Genomic DNA, 16,231 nt, shown 5'->3' with positions numbered 1-16,231 from the left:
AACTTCAAATAACCACCGAGTCTGAAATTCAATTGATCACAACTAAAAAACCACAGACAACCCAGTTCAACTATATAACCGAATGAACTCAAATTCGAATCATCATCCCTTGATGCCGCAAATGATTCAATCGACTCACAACGGTCGGTGGTGAGGTTCAAAGATATTATCTACGCGAATATCTATTTTTCCCCCAAAAACCAAGCACACTTTCTTTGTCGATCAATTCAAATCGACTAAATATTGTATTTATCAATTCGGAGCTCTAAACTCCAAACACCCTATTTTATGGATGTTAAATGAAAATGTTGAAATTATTATATCAATCCAAAAACTGTAAATGACTTTTCCTTTTCAGTTTTTTTTTCAGATAAAACAAAAAAAAAAGCACATAGTTTTGATAATCGAATGTAACAAGACGAGTGCTAGTTCGCAGCCATACAGCTCTCCGTCCATAGCCAACCCCATTTAGGGAGAAGGAGGAAATAATGGGTTTTTGTATGGAAAGACTATACGAATCAGCTAACAAAATCGCTTAATCAAACATCAGAACAGAACTTTACACTGGCCCGCTGTCGGCGAAGCGAGAATGTGTTTTTAATCTGAGTCAGAGTAGTATTGTTGTTGTTGGTGCTACTAGTAGCATGCAATCAGCCGGTTAATGTTTATGTTTTTCATTCCCATTGACTTTGCGCAGATCGAGTTGATCAAACAAAGTAAAAGATACTTTTAATTTGCAGACATATGCTCCAATGTCTAACCCGTCTCGTAATGACCTATGCAAAAAAAAAAAGTTGATTTTGTTCTTCCTCGCCGCAAATGTCAACATGCTTCCAAACATGTGTTTCAATCGGCTTATTATGTAGAATTACATTTTTATAAATTATGGAGATATGTTGCAACCAAAAAATTAGATCATGACCCGATTAGATTCAGTTTATATATGGCGTAAAAAATTGCCAGAATGAGGAGTTCCCACATCATCCATCAGCGAGAGTGATATGTGACATTGCCATCTTGCGACCAAGTCACTGTTTCGTATACGTCATATTTTGTTTCTTTATAAAACTCTCCACCCTTTTAGGCGGGCGTCATGAGTAGTGCAATCAACTATGACGAAAAGGCACAGTTGTACAGTCATAGTCATACAGGCGCAACGGTTTGTTAATCATGGCAAACGAAAATGAATGTTTTTCAGATCAATTATGGCAGAATTAAAACAAAGGTTATTGTAATTTTTCTGTTGTTATTGTTGTTGTTTTGTGTAAAAAATTTTATATTAAAGACTCAATTTCCTCAAGTCGATTGAAAGATAGTGTGGTTTTACTCAGAGAGTTGCACTTTTATGGTGACCTTGCTCTTGGCTTTGGTGTGTTTCAAGTAATGAAGAAGCTTATAACAAGAAGGAAAGAGAGAGTAGTTTTTGTTGTTTGTGGAAGTAAAACTATTCATGCAGGACAAACAATAAGAAACATAAAATAAAAACAAATGAATGCGAATAAGCATTAAAATGATTATTAGGCCTATATTGAATGAGTTGTTTTACTTAGGAATTTTTCAATTTTATTTAATTGGTAAGTAGAGGCAAGGTTAGGGAAATCGTTTAGTAATTTGTTTATTATTTTTTTATAACTTAAAAGAAACCTTGAGATTTTAATTTAGATATTTCCTTCTTATAATATTTATTACTCTGTGTTATTTTTTTTTTTGCGTTTTGATTTATAAAACTGCATGAAGCTCATAAAGGTTAAATAAGAAACTCATTTTAGTTTAAATGAAATTAGACATCGCACCAACTTTAGCCTTTGGTGTCTTTTAGTTGTACATGAAGCTATCATAATTATTAAGTGGTTATCAAGGTACTTGAAAAAAAAAACAAGTTCAATGTACTAATTGATTGGAAACAGGAAAATTAATTTATTATTTTGCAGGAATACCGGAAATATTTATGTTTATATTATGAAGCCCTTTTCAAGTTCAAGTTAAAAATTCAGTCATGATTTAAATTATTTAACTGCCTATTGATATTATAATGGAAGTTTTCTAATAATAAGAGACTTTAGTGCAATACATTAGTAGTGATTAAAAATTTTCGAGAAATATACAATTCCGGAAAAGAATCGTAAATTAATCAACGAAAAATGTTATGCATCAATAAATCTGTACAACAAAAAATCAAAAAGAGATTCAATTTTGCAAGATGTTCATCTTTGGTGAAAAGTATATAAGTGATTAAATAAAAATCGGGCTACTCTTCATAATTATTCGTCTCAATATTGAATGTGTACTAACTTAATAGGCTAGTTACTTTACCCAGTATTTTCCCAACTCATACAACCCCGGTGCAGGGTCAAAAGTCCACAGGCTAAAAGTCCATAATGGACTATTGGCCCACTTGTGGGGGTCATAACTCCACACAAAAAATGAGCGTTTCCACATTGTTTACTAATAAATATTTATTAAGCACGTCTTTGAAATTAGGGATTTCTGGCTCACTTTTTTGTGGATTTTTGATACCCTTGGGTGGGTTGTAAGTCCATAATTGATTTGTGACCTTATAACCCACCCTAGGGAGTCAGTAGTTTATTAAGAACTTTTGGCCCGTGGACTTATGACCGTGCACCACAATCCCCTCATTTTCAAAGCAAATGAGAGTCAAGAGACTGGCGATTTTCTGATGTTTGACCTATAGATTCTCATTGCTTCGTCAATTTTGCTCCAATCGGTCATTTTCGGAAAACAGTGGACTTATTCTGTTCTAACAACTGATGATTCAAATTTCAATATAAAAAAAAACTTTTATTCGTAGGAATAAGCCTAATCTGGCTAATGAAAAATTGGCTCTTAATGTATTTATTATTAGCCGGGGAGTATATCAAGGTGTTTTTTTAATCCAAATCTTTATCTCTACGCAAATTTTTCGTTGAAAACGATTATTTTGTGCACGAGAGAGCCAGAAATCAAAAACATAATTATATGACCAATCAATAATGTTAATAACGGGTTTAAAAAATTATGTAAAAGTAGAACGTTTTTTGCGTTACAGCCGTTTTTGATAAAAACAACCTTTTCTCATAACTACGAAGTTAAGAGCAAATAACTTCAGTGGTTGAAGGATGTATCTTGAGAGGGAAAGACAGACCCCCACTTCTTTTTCGCATTCTTTATCTCGAGCTCGATTTAATTTTTCGCATCTTTAAGGAGGAGTAAGTCATTAATATTTTTGTTTGAATTTTTTTAAGTGAATGCATAACATCTCATAAACATTGTGCCAAAATTAAGTCGATTGGAGCGAAGTTATGAGTATTTTTAAACTCATACTTATAAACGTTTTATACTATAAAGCGTTTTCCCCACAACTCACGTTTTTAAATTCGTTAAAACAGTATTAGACTCTTTTAACAACTTTGAAACGTGAGTTATGGAAAAAACGATATTAACTTAAATAACTAAACACAATGGGGCGTATTCATAGATAGACATTAGGGTGGTCCAATTTTTTGGTTTTTACATTTCCGTTGTTCCCCACTCAAAAATTGGTTGCATATGTGTTTTGTGGTAAACCAATAGTTAAGTGATATTTTCACAGATAATAATTTTTGTTTATTTAAATTCGTCTGTAAGTATTTTTTGCTTAAAGTTAACAAAACAGAATTAATAAATGAAATACGAGCTAGTGACTCAAAACCAAAGAAACATGAAAATCATTTACATGGTTTTCGGGAACATGCGTGCTTATCATGTTTAAGCCAAATTCCAACCTCAAGCCAAGTCCTAATACAATATAATCAGATATTAGGGGAAAGGTAAGGGTAACAAAGTCTAATATTCCAAAGCTGATGAGCGCCCTCTTCCTTTTACTTTTGAGGGCTAAAACTTTCAGCATGTGTTGGTATTGATGTCTGAAGCAAAATAATGCGTGGGGAACTAATGAATTATATGGTTTATTTTTTTGCCTTATAACGTGGACCACACTAATAGACATAGACATAGCTGCCTTAAAGAAAAACTAAAATTACTTCAATTTTGCATTGAATAAGTTAAACAACAACTATAAATTAATTAAATCTAAAAACAATCAATCAAGTCCGTATTACACTTTATAAATCCAAACTTTAATCCAATTTTTTTAAATCCATCGAACAATAATTTAAGCTATTTTCTTAAGGTCTGTTAAATTTCATAAATCTGAATGTAAATACATACTTACGATTTATTTTTACACTATACATTTTTTTTTTTTCAAATATTTAAGAATTATAAAAAAAAATTGTTGAGATCAGACAAAATTACATGCAAAATAACGGCTAAAAACGGTAAAATGACGAAAATAAAAAAATACATAATAATAATCCACTGAATCTATAATATCACTGAACTATAGAAAAACTTAATTTTAATAAAATGTGGATTTGAAATTAGAGTGAAGATTAAGAATATGGGCGTTAGAATCGATAAAAAACGGGATACACATCATGGGCAGTTCTTTACCAATCGGAAACTCAATAACGCTACTGCGCCAAACTTTTAAATTTGGTATAGCACTTGGGGTTAAAATTGCTTAATTTTTTGCGGCGAATTCAGAGGCAGCCATCACATAATGGTATTTCCTGTGTTTACGGTTACTTGTTTTGCAATTTCTCTCTAAGATAGATAGATAGATACATTTTTATTTCTTATAAAATAGAAAAATTTAAAACGAAAATTAAGGAAAAATTAGCAAAACTCTTAAAACTGAAACAAATTTAGATCAAAGTTAAATCAAATAGCCATATAGTAGGAATTCTAAACTTATGTCGTTTTCTATTGACTTTTGAGATTTTTGTGTAAAATTCTCAGATTTTCCACTGCAAATAGAATATGAAATCTAGTTTTGTAATTGTGTGCGAAATCTGTGCGTATAAAAAAAATAAAACAACAACAAATGTTCAGACAAATGTCAAACAGAGGAGTGTATGTGAAAGTGCGTGTGTTTGTATGCGTGAATCTTGATAAAAATCCAGAATCAGATTCTTGAATCTCAGATTCATTTTTTTGTCATTTTTTTGAATCTTAGGACGCAAATAGATCATGAAATCTGAGATTTGTCCACTATTTCCCCTCTTCACCCCCCCTTTCAGCTGTCAAATTCACAAATCTCATTCTGAGATTCGTCAATAGAAAACGACATTACGTAATTTAAGTTTAAAAGCCAAAGTTTTACTTGTTTTATAAATAACCCAGTAAAAGTCCTTATTGACTGTGGAAGTTTGTGAAAAATGCGACAAGATGAAAGTTAAGAAAAATTTAGAAAAGCAGTAGTTTCGAAAGCGTAGAACAGATGCAAAGTTCATGTGATTACCACGAATGTCGTGGCTAGATAGTAATTTAAAATTCATATTACCAGACTGCATACAAATGTCTTTAACACTTTAAAACAATACAGATGACGAAAAGGAAGAACTTTTTGATGATAGAACAATGGAAAACTTGGTTCATGTCGATTCTTAAGACAGATTTTTCTTAAAATAGATTTTTGTAAAATTAAAAGAGGTTGTATTTTGTTCTGACTAGCACTACCCCAACAAGCAATCCCATATTGAAGCTTAGAATGAAAAATTCCGTAGTAAATTATTTTCAAGAAAAGAACATATCGCGAATAAAAAAAGTGTCTAACAGCGCAACGGAAGTACTTGTTCAAACTTTCAGTATGGCAATAAAATCTCATCTTTGAATCTATCCAAAAGCCCTAAATATTTGATCTCATTAACACACTCGACTAAAAAACAGTTATCACAGCAACTAGAACTACTAAAAAAATTTTCAATAAGACAACCTACATTACCATTACAATTTTTAAGTTTAATACGTTGACACCCTTAAGATCCCAATTAATATCACTCATTAGGTGCAAAAAAAATAATAAAATAATAGCTTTAAAATTAAATTTCTCAAAAACCATTTACTCAATCAACTTCAAATAAACATCAAATTCAAGGAGTATATTTTAGCTTTCCAAAAAGGTATAGGACATTATAATGTGCTATTGTTTTTTGTTTAACTTTTTTTCCCCCATTCTATATATGTATAATGCCTGTAACTCAAAAAAGGGATCAGGTACGATTAAAAAAAAAATAATAAAATAATAGCTTTAAAATTAAATTTCTCAAAAACTATTTACTCAATCAACTTCAAATAAACATCAAATTCAAGGAGTATATTTTAGCTTTCCAAAAAGGTATAGGACATTATAATGTGCTATTGTTTTTTGTTTAACTTTTTTTCCCCCATTCTATATATGTATAATGCTTGTAACTCAAAAAAGGGATCAGGTACGATTTTGAAATTTACAAATTTGGAATCCTGAGATCATTTCAAACAAATCTGCATCATTACTTTTGGGATCCATTTTTATAAAACCTGCCGCGTTTTCAAGACCACCGTGCCTATCTATAATATTTTCATTTTTTTTATCAAAATTTTCATTCAACTTCGGTTTTCCTTAATAAATTTTTTCTAAAAATAGAACGAAATATTTCTATTCGCTGTCTCATAGTGCGTGACTTCTTTTATATACAACTTTAATAATGGAGTATTCAACAAGCATCGGTGGTTCAGTGGTAGAATGCTCGCCTGCCACGCGGGCGGCCCGGGTTCGATTCCCGGCCGATGCAATTCTTTTTTATTTTTTTTTATTTTATAGAAGAAATTTAATTTTTATATGCATATTTTGTATCTAGTAGTAAATTAATTCGACAGGAGTTTTGTGTTAGTAATTATTGTAATTTTATCCTAGACTAAAAAAGTTTGCTCCAAGATTTGGGTCAAGTTCTTTAAATCAAAAAAAAACTATAGATTTATCTAACTCACCTCAACAAAATAGTCAACTGTAAATCATGGCCCAATCTTTCAAGTGCTGGTACACCTTCAACACGAAGTATATTAATTTTGTCACGTAATGATCTCGATACAGTTGATTGGCCATGTCTCTCTCGTAGTATTTCTAGGATATTTGGTTGCCTTAGGAATGCAATCACCTAAAATTAATCTTCCTTTAAAACGCCTGTTTTTTTTTTTAATAAATGTGTTGCTTACCTTCTCATTATAGGCAACAGGAATTTCAGTAACATGCTCTGGCAAAGCATTACTTCTTGGCAACGATGAAGCTGGTCTTGGCGGTGGTGTTGGTGCCACATCACTCATCATATCATTTTGCTGTCGATGTCTTGCCACCCGAGGACACTCAATCGGTAGACGTGGGTCCATAAACGATGTCTTTCGATTGCTATGATCGATAAAGAATTGTTTGCCTGAATGATCTAATTTGGTTTCCCATCCGGAGGGAAGATCTTTGCTAAGTTGCACAAACGAATTGACTAGTGCTACCAAATCTTTATTATATTGGTAACGTTGAAAGGTATTCGGATCGCGTCGAATACGAATAACCATGTGTTTTAGGGCAGCATTACGATTATAAATACCAAGGGCTTCTTCATTGGAATGAAGTAGAGAGTAAAAATCAGGACGGCAAAGCATCAAAACCGCTGGATGAGTGCCTAAAATTTGAATACGTTCAAATTCTGAAGCCGAGGATGCTCGATTACTCGAAGCAACACTTCCACTGCCACCATTAGATGATGCACATCCACTATTCATGGCAAGTTCACGACCCTCGCTAGTTATAGTTCGCCGGATGGATTGATATCGTCTATCCAACTGTTGACGGTGTTGATCGCGACCGCCAGACGATAGCCCTCCTCCAGTCGAACCTGGTCGTTGCCAGCTGGTTGTTCGTGTAGTATGATCGATGTAAAATATCCTTCCATGGCTATCCATTCGTGCTTCCCAAGCCGGCGGTAAAGGATCATCAGACTCAGAGAATACCCCACGTCCCCGTTCTGGGATTGAGGGTAATCTGGTGCTTGAAATGTGTATCATATCACCATCGTTGTTATCGAATCCTCTTACTCCTTCGATAGGTCGACCTCCAGCCAGACTCACGATGTCTGCAGTTCGAATATCAGGAGATCCACCACCACCATTTTCAACAGCAGCTGCAATTTCTCGAATACGATATTCATGCAATGCAGCATTACCTTCATCCTGATTAGCCATGCGATTTCGTCGCGCATGATGGGTGGGAGTAGGAGGACATATTAAATTTGTACCTCCAATTCGAGTGAGTAGTCGAGGTTGTGGACGTAAAACTGGCTTTGGAATGACCGGAGGAATAGGCGAACCAACCGGTTCGGGGGAAGATAAATCGAGTGGGGAAGCACTGCGAGTTGATGATCCTGATGGAGGACTACGTTGACGGGGTGGTGGATGAATCATTCGAGGAACTGCATATGCTGGGAGATCATTACACCCTTCCAAGGGCATTGGTTTAGGTTTACCATTCGATAGGGTACGGGTTAGTGGTCGATGTTGGCGTATTATTTCGTTCGGTGAGGATTCTTGACTGCCACCGTTCGATAGGGGAAAATCATAAGTTTGAAAGTCATTGGCGGGGACTTTTTTTGTAAGAATTGTATTGATGTAGTTATCTGGTCCAATTTTTTTCTTTAGCAATGGTTTGAATTTCATTTGTTCTAATCCACTAGTTGAGGGGCCGCTACTTGATGGAAGCATTGCTGCAGCAGCGGCACCTTCTTCCATGTCATTGGTTAGCAGCAAAGGTGATTGAATACAGCTATTGCTGTAGTTTCTATCTGTAAGTGGATTTTCTTGATAAAAATGGGTTTTAAAAGAATGATTGATCTTATGTCTTACCTGTTGGAAGAATACAATCATCACCCAACCGATAATCATCATCGATATCAACTATATCAAATTTGAAAACATCCCCACTGACTTTAGAGTTCTTTGTGTTTGAATTTGGGGTGGAACCTTTGGGTGGCCAGGATCTTTCCAACGGCCGATGCATACGACTTTGTGATACAGGAGTTCTTGGTGCTGGTGAATAGTCACTGCAATCATCTTCGAAAACGGTTTCGGCTGGAATGTTCTCATAGCATTCTCTTGCCATCCATAGATTGAAAGTATCATGTTCGGTCGATAGACGTCTACCATTGCTGCTGGAAGCTGGCGAAGGTGTACTACGTATTTTCTTCTTTGTTCCATTCACTGGTGGTGTATCAGAATTTGGATTTAGCATAATTTTTCTACGTGTTCCTGAACAATTGACTGAAGAACATGGTGAGATTGCATCGGGATCTGTGTTACTCGAGCATGGTGATAATTGGACCGGAGAGAGCTCCTTTTTTAATGCTGATGAATGTTCTCCGCCACAGTGTAACTCGCGAGATGTTCCTAAAAAAAAGAAATTAAAAAAAAAATTAATATAGAAGAATAATAAAAAAATTAAAGACAAAATATCGAGACAACAAAGAAAAAGAACAACTAGTTAACCCAGGAAAAATAACCTACAACACTCAGAGCTAAGTAAAGCCCAGCCTTGTTTCAGTTTCAATTTTGTGTATACTCGTAAATTAATTTAATGGTTATCGCTATGCACTTTGCAGCATAGAGCGCATGTTTTTTGGTTCTGACCAATAAGCATTCGAATGGGTAGACAAATGAAGCGAATTCAAAATATGGAGAAATTTTGGTATACTATCTACTTTTATTACTCTGATTTTAAAAGTTTTATTTGTTTTCGATATTAATATTAATTACTATCATCTCTTAACTAGCTATTGCAAAGATCTGGAAAATATGAAGTGTGAAAAAGAGGCACGGAATCAAATTGGAAATGTGAGTTACTTGAGGAAGTTTAAGAGGAAGTAGTATTTTCGAAAATGCGAAAATAAGAGTATCTTAATAAATGAGCTTTCAATATTAAAATTAAAAGGTGCTCGTTACTAATTTTCTGTTTTCCATATACCTAAATAACATGTGAAGAAAAATGTTTTTTCCCTATTTTTGTAGTTTTACAATAAAGCATTGTAAAAATGAACGGAAATATAATTCTTACAGTAAATTGGACGGTCTGCAAAACATTTTCCAACAATTTTTTTTCATAGAGTGAAGATATTCAAACTTAAAGTTCGAAATATAAAAAAATAATGGCTTTTATTTAAACTAACACTAATAGCGTTTTCGTTTGGGAATTCTTAGAAGCGTCCGGGACTGTCCGATCCGGAATGCCAAACGATCAGAGTTAGATACTTTTTTTTATTCTGAAGTTTGGGTTTCTTTGTATTTGTGAAACATCAAATGCGAACGTCTGATGAAAGTTTTGTTTTGTTTATTTTTTTTGTATTATCATTAAGTTATCTATTTTTGTTTTCTTTCTTCACATTATTTTAATATAGTTTAAAGTTTGTGCATAGTTAAAAATCTTGAAATTGAGAAATGAATAACAAAGAATGACATTTCATTACTTTGACGTCTTAAGTGTTAACATGTGTGCGTGATTCTGGTTTTGATTCTGCCTCAAAATTCGGAATCGATTTTCTCTTCTTTTCAGAATTAGAACTGTCATTGAGTGCCAAACGATCAGTTTCAGAATCGTTCGGGAGAATTCCGGACAGTCCCGGACGACCAAACGAAAACGCTATAAGGTGGTCGTTATTTAAAAAAAAAATGGAATTCCACAAATTTGAAGTCTCTAACTTTATTCTAACCCGTACCTCTAAGAGCCGTTTGCTCAATCGAAACTTAAGCATTTATATGACAGTTTACGCAGAGCAAAAAGTAGAGAATAAGGATTTATGTTCAACTTAAATATTTAAGTTTCGTTTCAGCCCTAAGTGGTTTAAGTTTGTTAAAGGAATAACATTGTGTTTCCGACCTTGTCGGATCAATTTTAAATTCCAATCAAACTAAGTGTTGCAACAATTTGAAACTCTACAGACTCCAAATCTTATGCTATCATTTGCATTTTTTTTTTTAGATTTTTTACTGTTATAATTTTGGAGATTCAGCTTGGTAAAGCTGAATCTTAATGTAGAAAAATAAAAAAAGAACAAACATCTAAATGATAGCTACAACCCTCGTAGCTTGGCTTATGAAATCACACTTTAACTGTGAAAAATTGATCGCAAACTATTCTAGTAAAAAATAAAACGACCAACTGCTTGAAAAATTAAAAAAAAAATAATGGTGACCACTATATTTATTGAAAATAAAGTTATTTTTATTCGAAGAAAGGTATAAATATAAGAAAGTAGATAAGTCAAGTAATTGGTTTCAGTTTAGTTTGGATAAAAGCAGATAGAATGTAAAGAATGTAAATGTTGTATGTACATTAAGGTGGTCCTTATATTGCTTTTTGCCGAAATTCCACGGTGGATGAACATCAATTAGTTCTAAATAGCGAATTTTTATTTCAACTGCTTAGTCTTCCGGTACAATCCTGAAAGCCCCATATAAAATTAGAAAAATACCTAAAAAAAAACAAAGGAATTGACGCTTTACATGAAAATTTTACGTTGAATCCGGGATAGGAAGGGAGTCAAATAAAAATCTTAAAAAATTAGGGTAAATTTTTCTCAGTATTTCCAACCGGATGGCGGCTATCCAACTGCATGCCCCAAATAAGGACCACCCTTATGCACAAACATAGGATTTAAGTTTAATATTGTGAACTTGACTGCTCATAGCAGAGTTCTGCTAAATAAACTATCTTCCATTTGGTAGAGGGGCCAACAGCACTGTATGAACCCTTCCCGCAACATAAGTTTAGCGTTTCGGACTTGAAAAACAATTCGAAACGATTTGTATTGAACGGTCCGAAAGGTAATTTCTAATCCAATAAAGAAGAGATCGAACTTTTGACAATGTGAAAGTCATCATAAATATCATCGTTTTCGGCCTCGAGTTTCGGGTGTGTAGTAGTTCATAGCATAATAGTTTAGTCAATGAGGAGTCAAATGCAGGAATTATGACAAAAGTTGTGACGTTTGTTTTGAGTATAAATCACACTTATGTAATTGGTTTTGTGCACGTCCGCCATTTTGAAAAACGAGTCAGACTTAATATCTTGTGGACAAGTTGTCGCACAGAAAATTTGTAAGTGAGTTTTGGAAATATGTACAATTATATTTTTTATATACATCATTTTCTTATAGGAGTAATATTTTCTGATTTACAACACCGCATATGGTGAGTTTTTTGATGTTTTAATAACCATTAGAGTTATTTGGAAAATAACTGAAAATGGGAAACTTTGCGGCGCTCTTATTGGAAAATGTATAGGAGAAATAAAGATAGTTATATTTCCTATAAAAAAGGTTATGCAATTTTTTTGTGCGACAAGTCGTTTTCGAGATACCTATGAAAACTTTTTCTAAATGGCGGACGCACCACAAAACCAATCAATACGTAAAATGAGATTTATACCTGCTCAAAACAAATCTCTCTTTAATGCTGCGTCCAAAGTTATCTGAGGTCACAACATTTTTTCAGATTTTCCCCATTGAAAATCGTGAAGTCAGAGCAAACTACAGAGACAACATTTTCGTTGTATGTTTTGCCTTCAGTTCGAAGATTTTTTATTAAATCTCTCTTTACTTCAGTTAAAAATGTTTTTTTTTTTTACAAAACATTAGCTCTCGGTAATGTTAGGGACCTAATTATTTAATCAATTTTCCGGTCTCTAATTGGTCAACAGTATAGCCCAGGAAAATAGATTTTTTTAAGGAAATAATTTTTAATAGGCTGATTTTTGGTATACAGCTTGGTGTTAGGGTGGTTTACAATCTGTGAAAAGTCCTGAAGTTTCCTCTGTTCGCTAGTCCCATTATAAGGGGTCAAAGGTCTAAACATTTTTTATTTTAAAAACGTTAGGTTTAACACAAAAATTATGTTCTACAAAATTGTAGCTGAGGTTATTTTACAAGTAATTGTCAAACAAAGTTTTCTTGTATCACGCACTGTTGTAGTCCTTTAAATTATCTACAATCTACAGGAGCCGAGTTATTATAATTTTAAGAAAGGATCATTCCGTAAATAAATTTAAAAAAAAAATCCCTTGTTTATAAGTCGAATAATAGTTCTCAAAGAGAGGGGTTGTTTTCATTGTTTCTTGTTATAAGAGGATTTGTCTTATGTTTTTCGTTGGGCATTTGGAACTTTTTAAAAAAATTAATTTCTCGGCTCATGTGGGTCGTAGAGAGCTAATTTTTTTTAAATTGTAGATAATTTAAAGGACTACAACAGTATTTTATTAAAAAAAAAACGATATTTTTGGGTGTTTTCGCACCGGTTTTGCATGCGTTCATTTATCAATTGCTCGGCCATCTTTGGTGATAAAGAGCTCATTTTTTCTAGGTTAGAAAAATGTCAATCATAATGTAAGCTTTTTTCGAAATAATAACAAAAATGTGTTTTTTAACAACAAGAATTTGACTTTAAATGGGTGCCATTTTGTATTTACTCACTCAAATACAATGAAAATACATACAGTGTTGGACAAAGAATTAGCACATTCATAGGAGAAAAAATTAAATTGTATTTAGAAAACTTGTTTCTATTTCCATATGTACATTTTTCTGTTAAAAACATTACTGACACATATAAGTATATTTTCCCAAAAAACAATCTTATAATTTTAATATCTGAAAGAAAAAAATTAAAAAAATACTAAAAATATCCATTTTTGTGTGGACACGCAATTAGCACATTTCAATAAAATTGCTTATTTATGATACTTAGCGTTACTAAAACTATATTTTTTTAATATAATTTGTTGAAAATCTGTTATTCTTTAAAACTGAGTTGAGTCTTCTTGGCAAGCTCTCGACTTAGGCCTCACTGCGTTGCTTAGGTATTGAATAACAAGTATTCTGTACTCTTGCCACAAATCTGTTAAAATGTTCGCTTTTTGTTTTTCAATGCGTTCCTCAGCGTCATCCCATAAATTTTCTATCGGATTTAGATTGGGTGATTGAGCAGGCCACATTGAAACATTTACTATATTGAAGTTTAAGGCACTTTTCGCTAATTTTGAAGTGTGCTTAGGGTCATTTTCGTGCATGAAGGGCCATTAAAGCGGCGAGTTTTCTTCGGCATGTGTAACGCTCTCGTGTGAAGGTTCAGGATAATATCTTTGTACAAGTTCTGATCCATTGTGGGGTTTATCTTCACTATTGGACCAGCACCGTGCCAAGAAAAGGCAGCCCACACCATCGCGTTTCCACCACCTTGCTTAACTTCTTTAATGGTGTGCTTTAGAACGATGATGGAAGGAGTGAAGACTGATCCTGAAAAAGTTGACACTGTGAAGAACTGGCCAACCCCTCAGGACAAGCATCAACTTCGGAGTTTCCTCGGTCTGGCAACGTACTATCGACGATTTGTGAAGGATTTTGCGAAAATCGCCAAAAGCTTGCACCAACTTACGGAGAAGGGTAAACCCTTTAAATGGTCAGGTGAGTGTGAGAAAAGCTTTCAGGAACTGAAGCTGCGGTTATGTGAAGATTCGGACATCGAACCCATCCTTGCATGGAAGGAACATCAAGAGAAACCAGAATGGGCCGACATCTCCGACCGAAGCCCCAATCTAAAAGCATATTGGGCACAATGGGACTCACTTCATGTGCAAGAAGGGCTACTCAGGCGTAAGTGGGAATCCGCAGATGGTAAATCCTATGTAATGCAGCTAGTCGTACCTCAGTCAAAGGTAAATGATGTTCTCCGAGAGATGCACGGTGGAACTTCTGGAGGCCATTTAGGCATCAACAAGACGCTGGAAAAGCTACGACAGCAATTCTTCTGGTTACGTATGAGAGAAGACGTTGAAAAGTGGTGCCGAAAATGTGATACTTGTGCCGCTAGCAAAGGACCAGCTAGAAAAATCCAAAGCAAGATGCAGCAGTACAATGTGGGTGCACCTTTTGAGAGAATTGCAATAGACGTAGCAGGTCCTTTTCCCGAAACCAACAACGGAAATCGATACATCCTTGTAGTGATGGACTACTTCAGCAAATGGCCTGAGGCATTTGCCATTCCAAACCAGGAAACCAAAACAGTTGTGGATAAGATTGTCTTTCATTGGGTGAGCAGGTTCGGAGTACCCATGGAACTTCATTCCGACCAAGGAAGGAACTTCGAATCTAAGATCTTTCAAGAGGTTTGCTCACTCCTTGGCATCAAGAAGACGCGAACAACACCGCTTCATCCACAATCTGATGGGATGGTTGAGCGATTTAACAGGACACTTAAGGAACACCTGTCAAAAGTAGTCAATGATAATCAACGAGACTGGGACCGACATATTCCATTATTCTTGATGGCTTATAGAAGTGCAACACATAGTTCTACTGGACATACACCATCGGAAGTCCTATTTGGCTCAACAATACGCCTGCCAAGTGAGATAAAATTTGGAAGTGTTCCAAACGAGCCACATGAAATGGATGAGTACGTAGATAAACTGAAAGGAACACTGGCTGACATTCACCAACGGACAAGGACAAATATAAAAGCGTCTAGTGACAGGATGAAAACAAGATATGACGCACGAGCGACAGCAACAGGGTTTCAAGAAGGAGAACTTGTGTGGTTTTACAATCCCCACCGACAAAAGGGACTATCACCGAAGCTACAACAAAACTGGGAAGGCCCTTACACAGTAATAACCAGAATTAACGACGTGGTTTACCGTATACAAAGAGGGGTAAGAGGCAAACTAAAGGTAGTTCATTGTGACCGTTTACATCGTTATAATGGTGAAAGAAGCAATGGAGTTGTTCGGGACGAACAATCCTAAGAGGGGGGCAATGTAACGATGAATTACTGAACTACTTTTAAGATAAAAGTCTGAACACACTGCTACTGCAATGTGAACGGACCTTTAATAATCAAGAAACTACCTACCCTCTGAACACATCCCAAAATATCCAACTAGACTGGAAGTATGAAGCGCCCCCTCTTGGAAAGGAAGTTTCGAGAAGCAAAGACGAGAACCTTCGAAGACATTCTCGAATCTCGAAATTCCGGTATAAAAGGGCAGCGTAAACACCGACCGGAGACAGTTTAATCTTGAAAGTGAAGGAGTACAGTACAAAGTGAAATAAAGTGTTGCGAATTTTTAGTAGTAAATAAAGTGATTTAAAAGTGTGTTTGTTTGAGCGAATAATAAAAGTAAATTGAGTTGAAATAAAGTGCGTTCTTATTTGAACGGAAATATAAGTGGAAATTAAATAAGTTTTGTGAACCCGGAATAAAACATTACAATATACAATTGACTTAAAACTAAACTTTTAAGTATGTCAATCATGTCATTTAAAAAAATTCAAAATACAAT

General features: G+C 34.5%; 1 protein-coding gene and 1 non-coding gene across 2 annotated transcripts in view; one reads left to right on the top strand and one right to left on the bottom strand.

Moving 5' to 3' along the window:
- The window catches only part of LOC129911366 (E3 ubiquitin-protein ligase HECW2), a 36,334-nt gene that overhangs the window by 19,016 nt on the left and 1,087 nt on the right, over positions 1 to 16,231 (bottom strand). Inside the window, exons 2-4 of the mRNA XM_055989137.1 lie at positions 8,752 to 9,291; positions 7,075 to 8,690; positions 6,850 to 7,016 (exon numbers count right to left, since the gene is read on the bottom strand). Of these exons, the coding sequence (XP_055845112.1) occupies positions 6,850 to 7,016; positions 7,075 to 8,690; positions 8,752 to 9,291 (2,323 nt within the window). The remainder of the gene's footprint in view (positions 1 to 6,849; positions 7,017 to 7,074; positions 8,691 to 8,751; positions 9,292 to 16,231) is intronic.
- On the top strand, positions 6,583 to 6,653 carry Trnag-gcc (transfer RNA glycine (anticodon GCC)). The gene has a single exon. It is a non-coding gene; the product is annotated as a tRNA-Gly (tRNA).

Source organism: Episyrphus balteatus, chromosome 2, assembly GCF_945859705.1.
Source record: "Episyrphus balteatus chromosome 2, idEpiBalt1.1, whole genome shotgun sequence".
Lineage (NCBI taxonomy): Eukaryota > Metazoa > Arthropoda > Insecta > Diptera > Syrphidae > Episyrphus > Episyrphus balteatus.
Note: the sequence above shows the minus strand (reverse complement) of the source record. Positions and strands in the feature narration are given on the sequence as shown.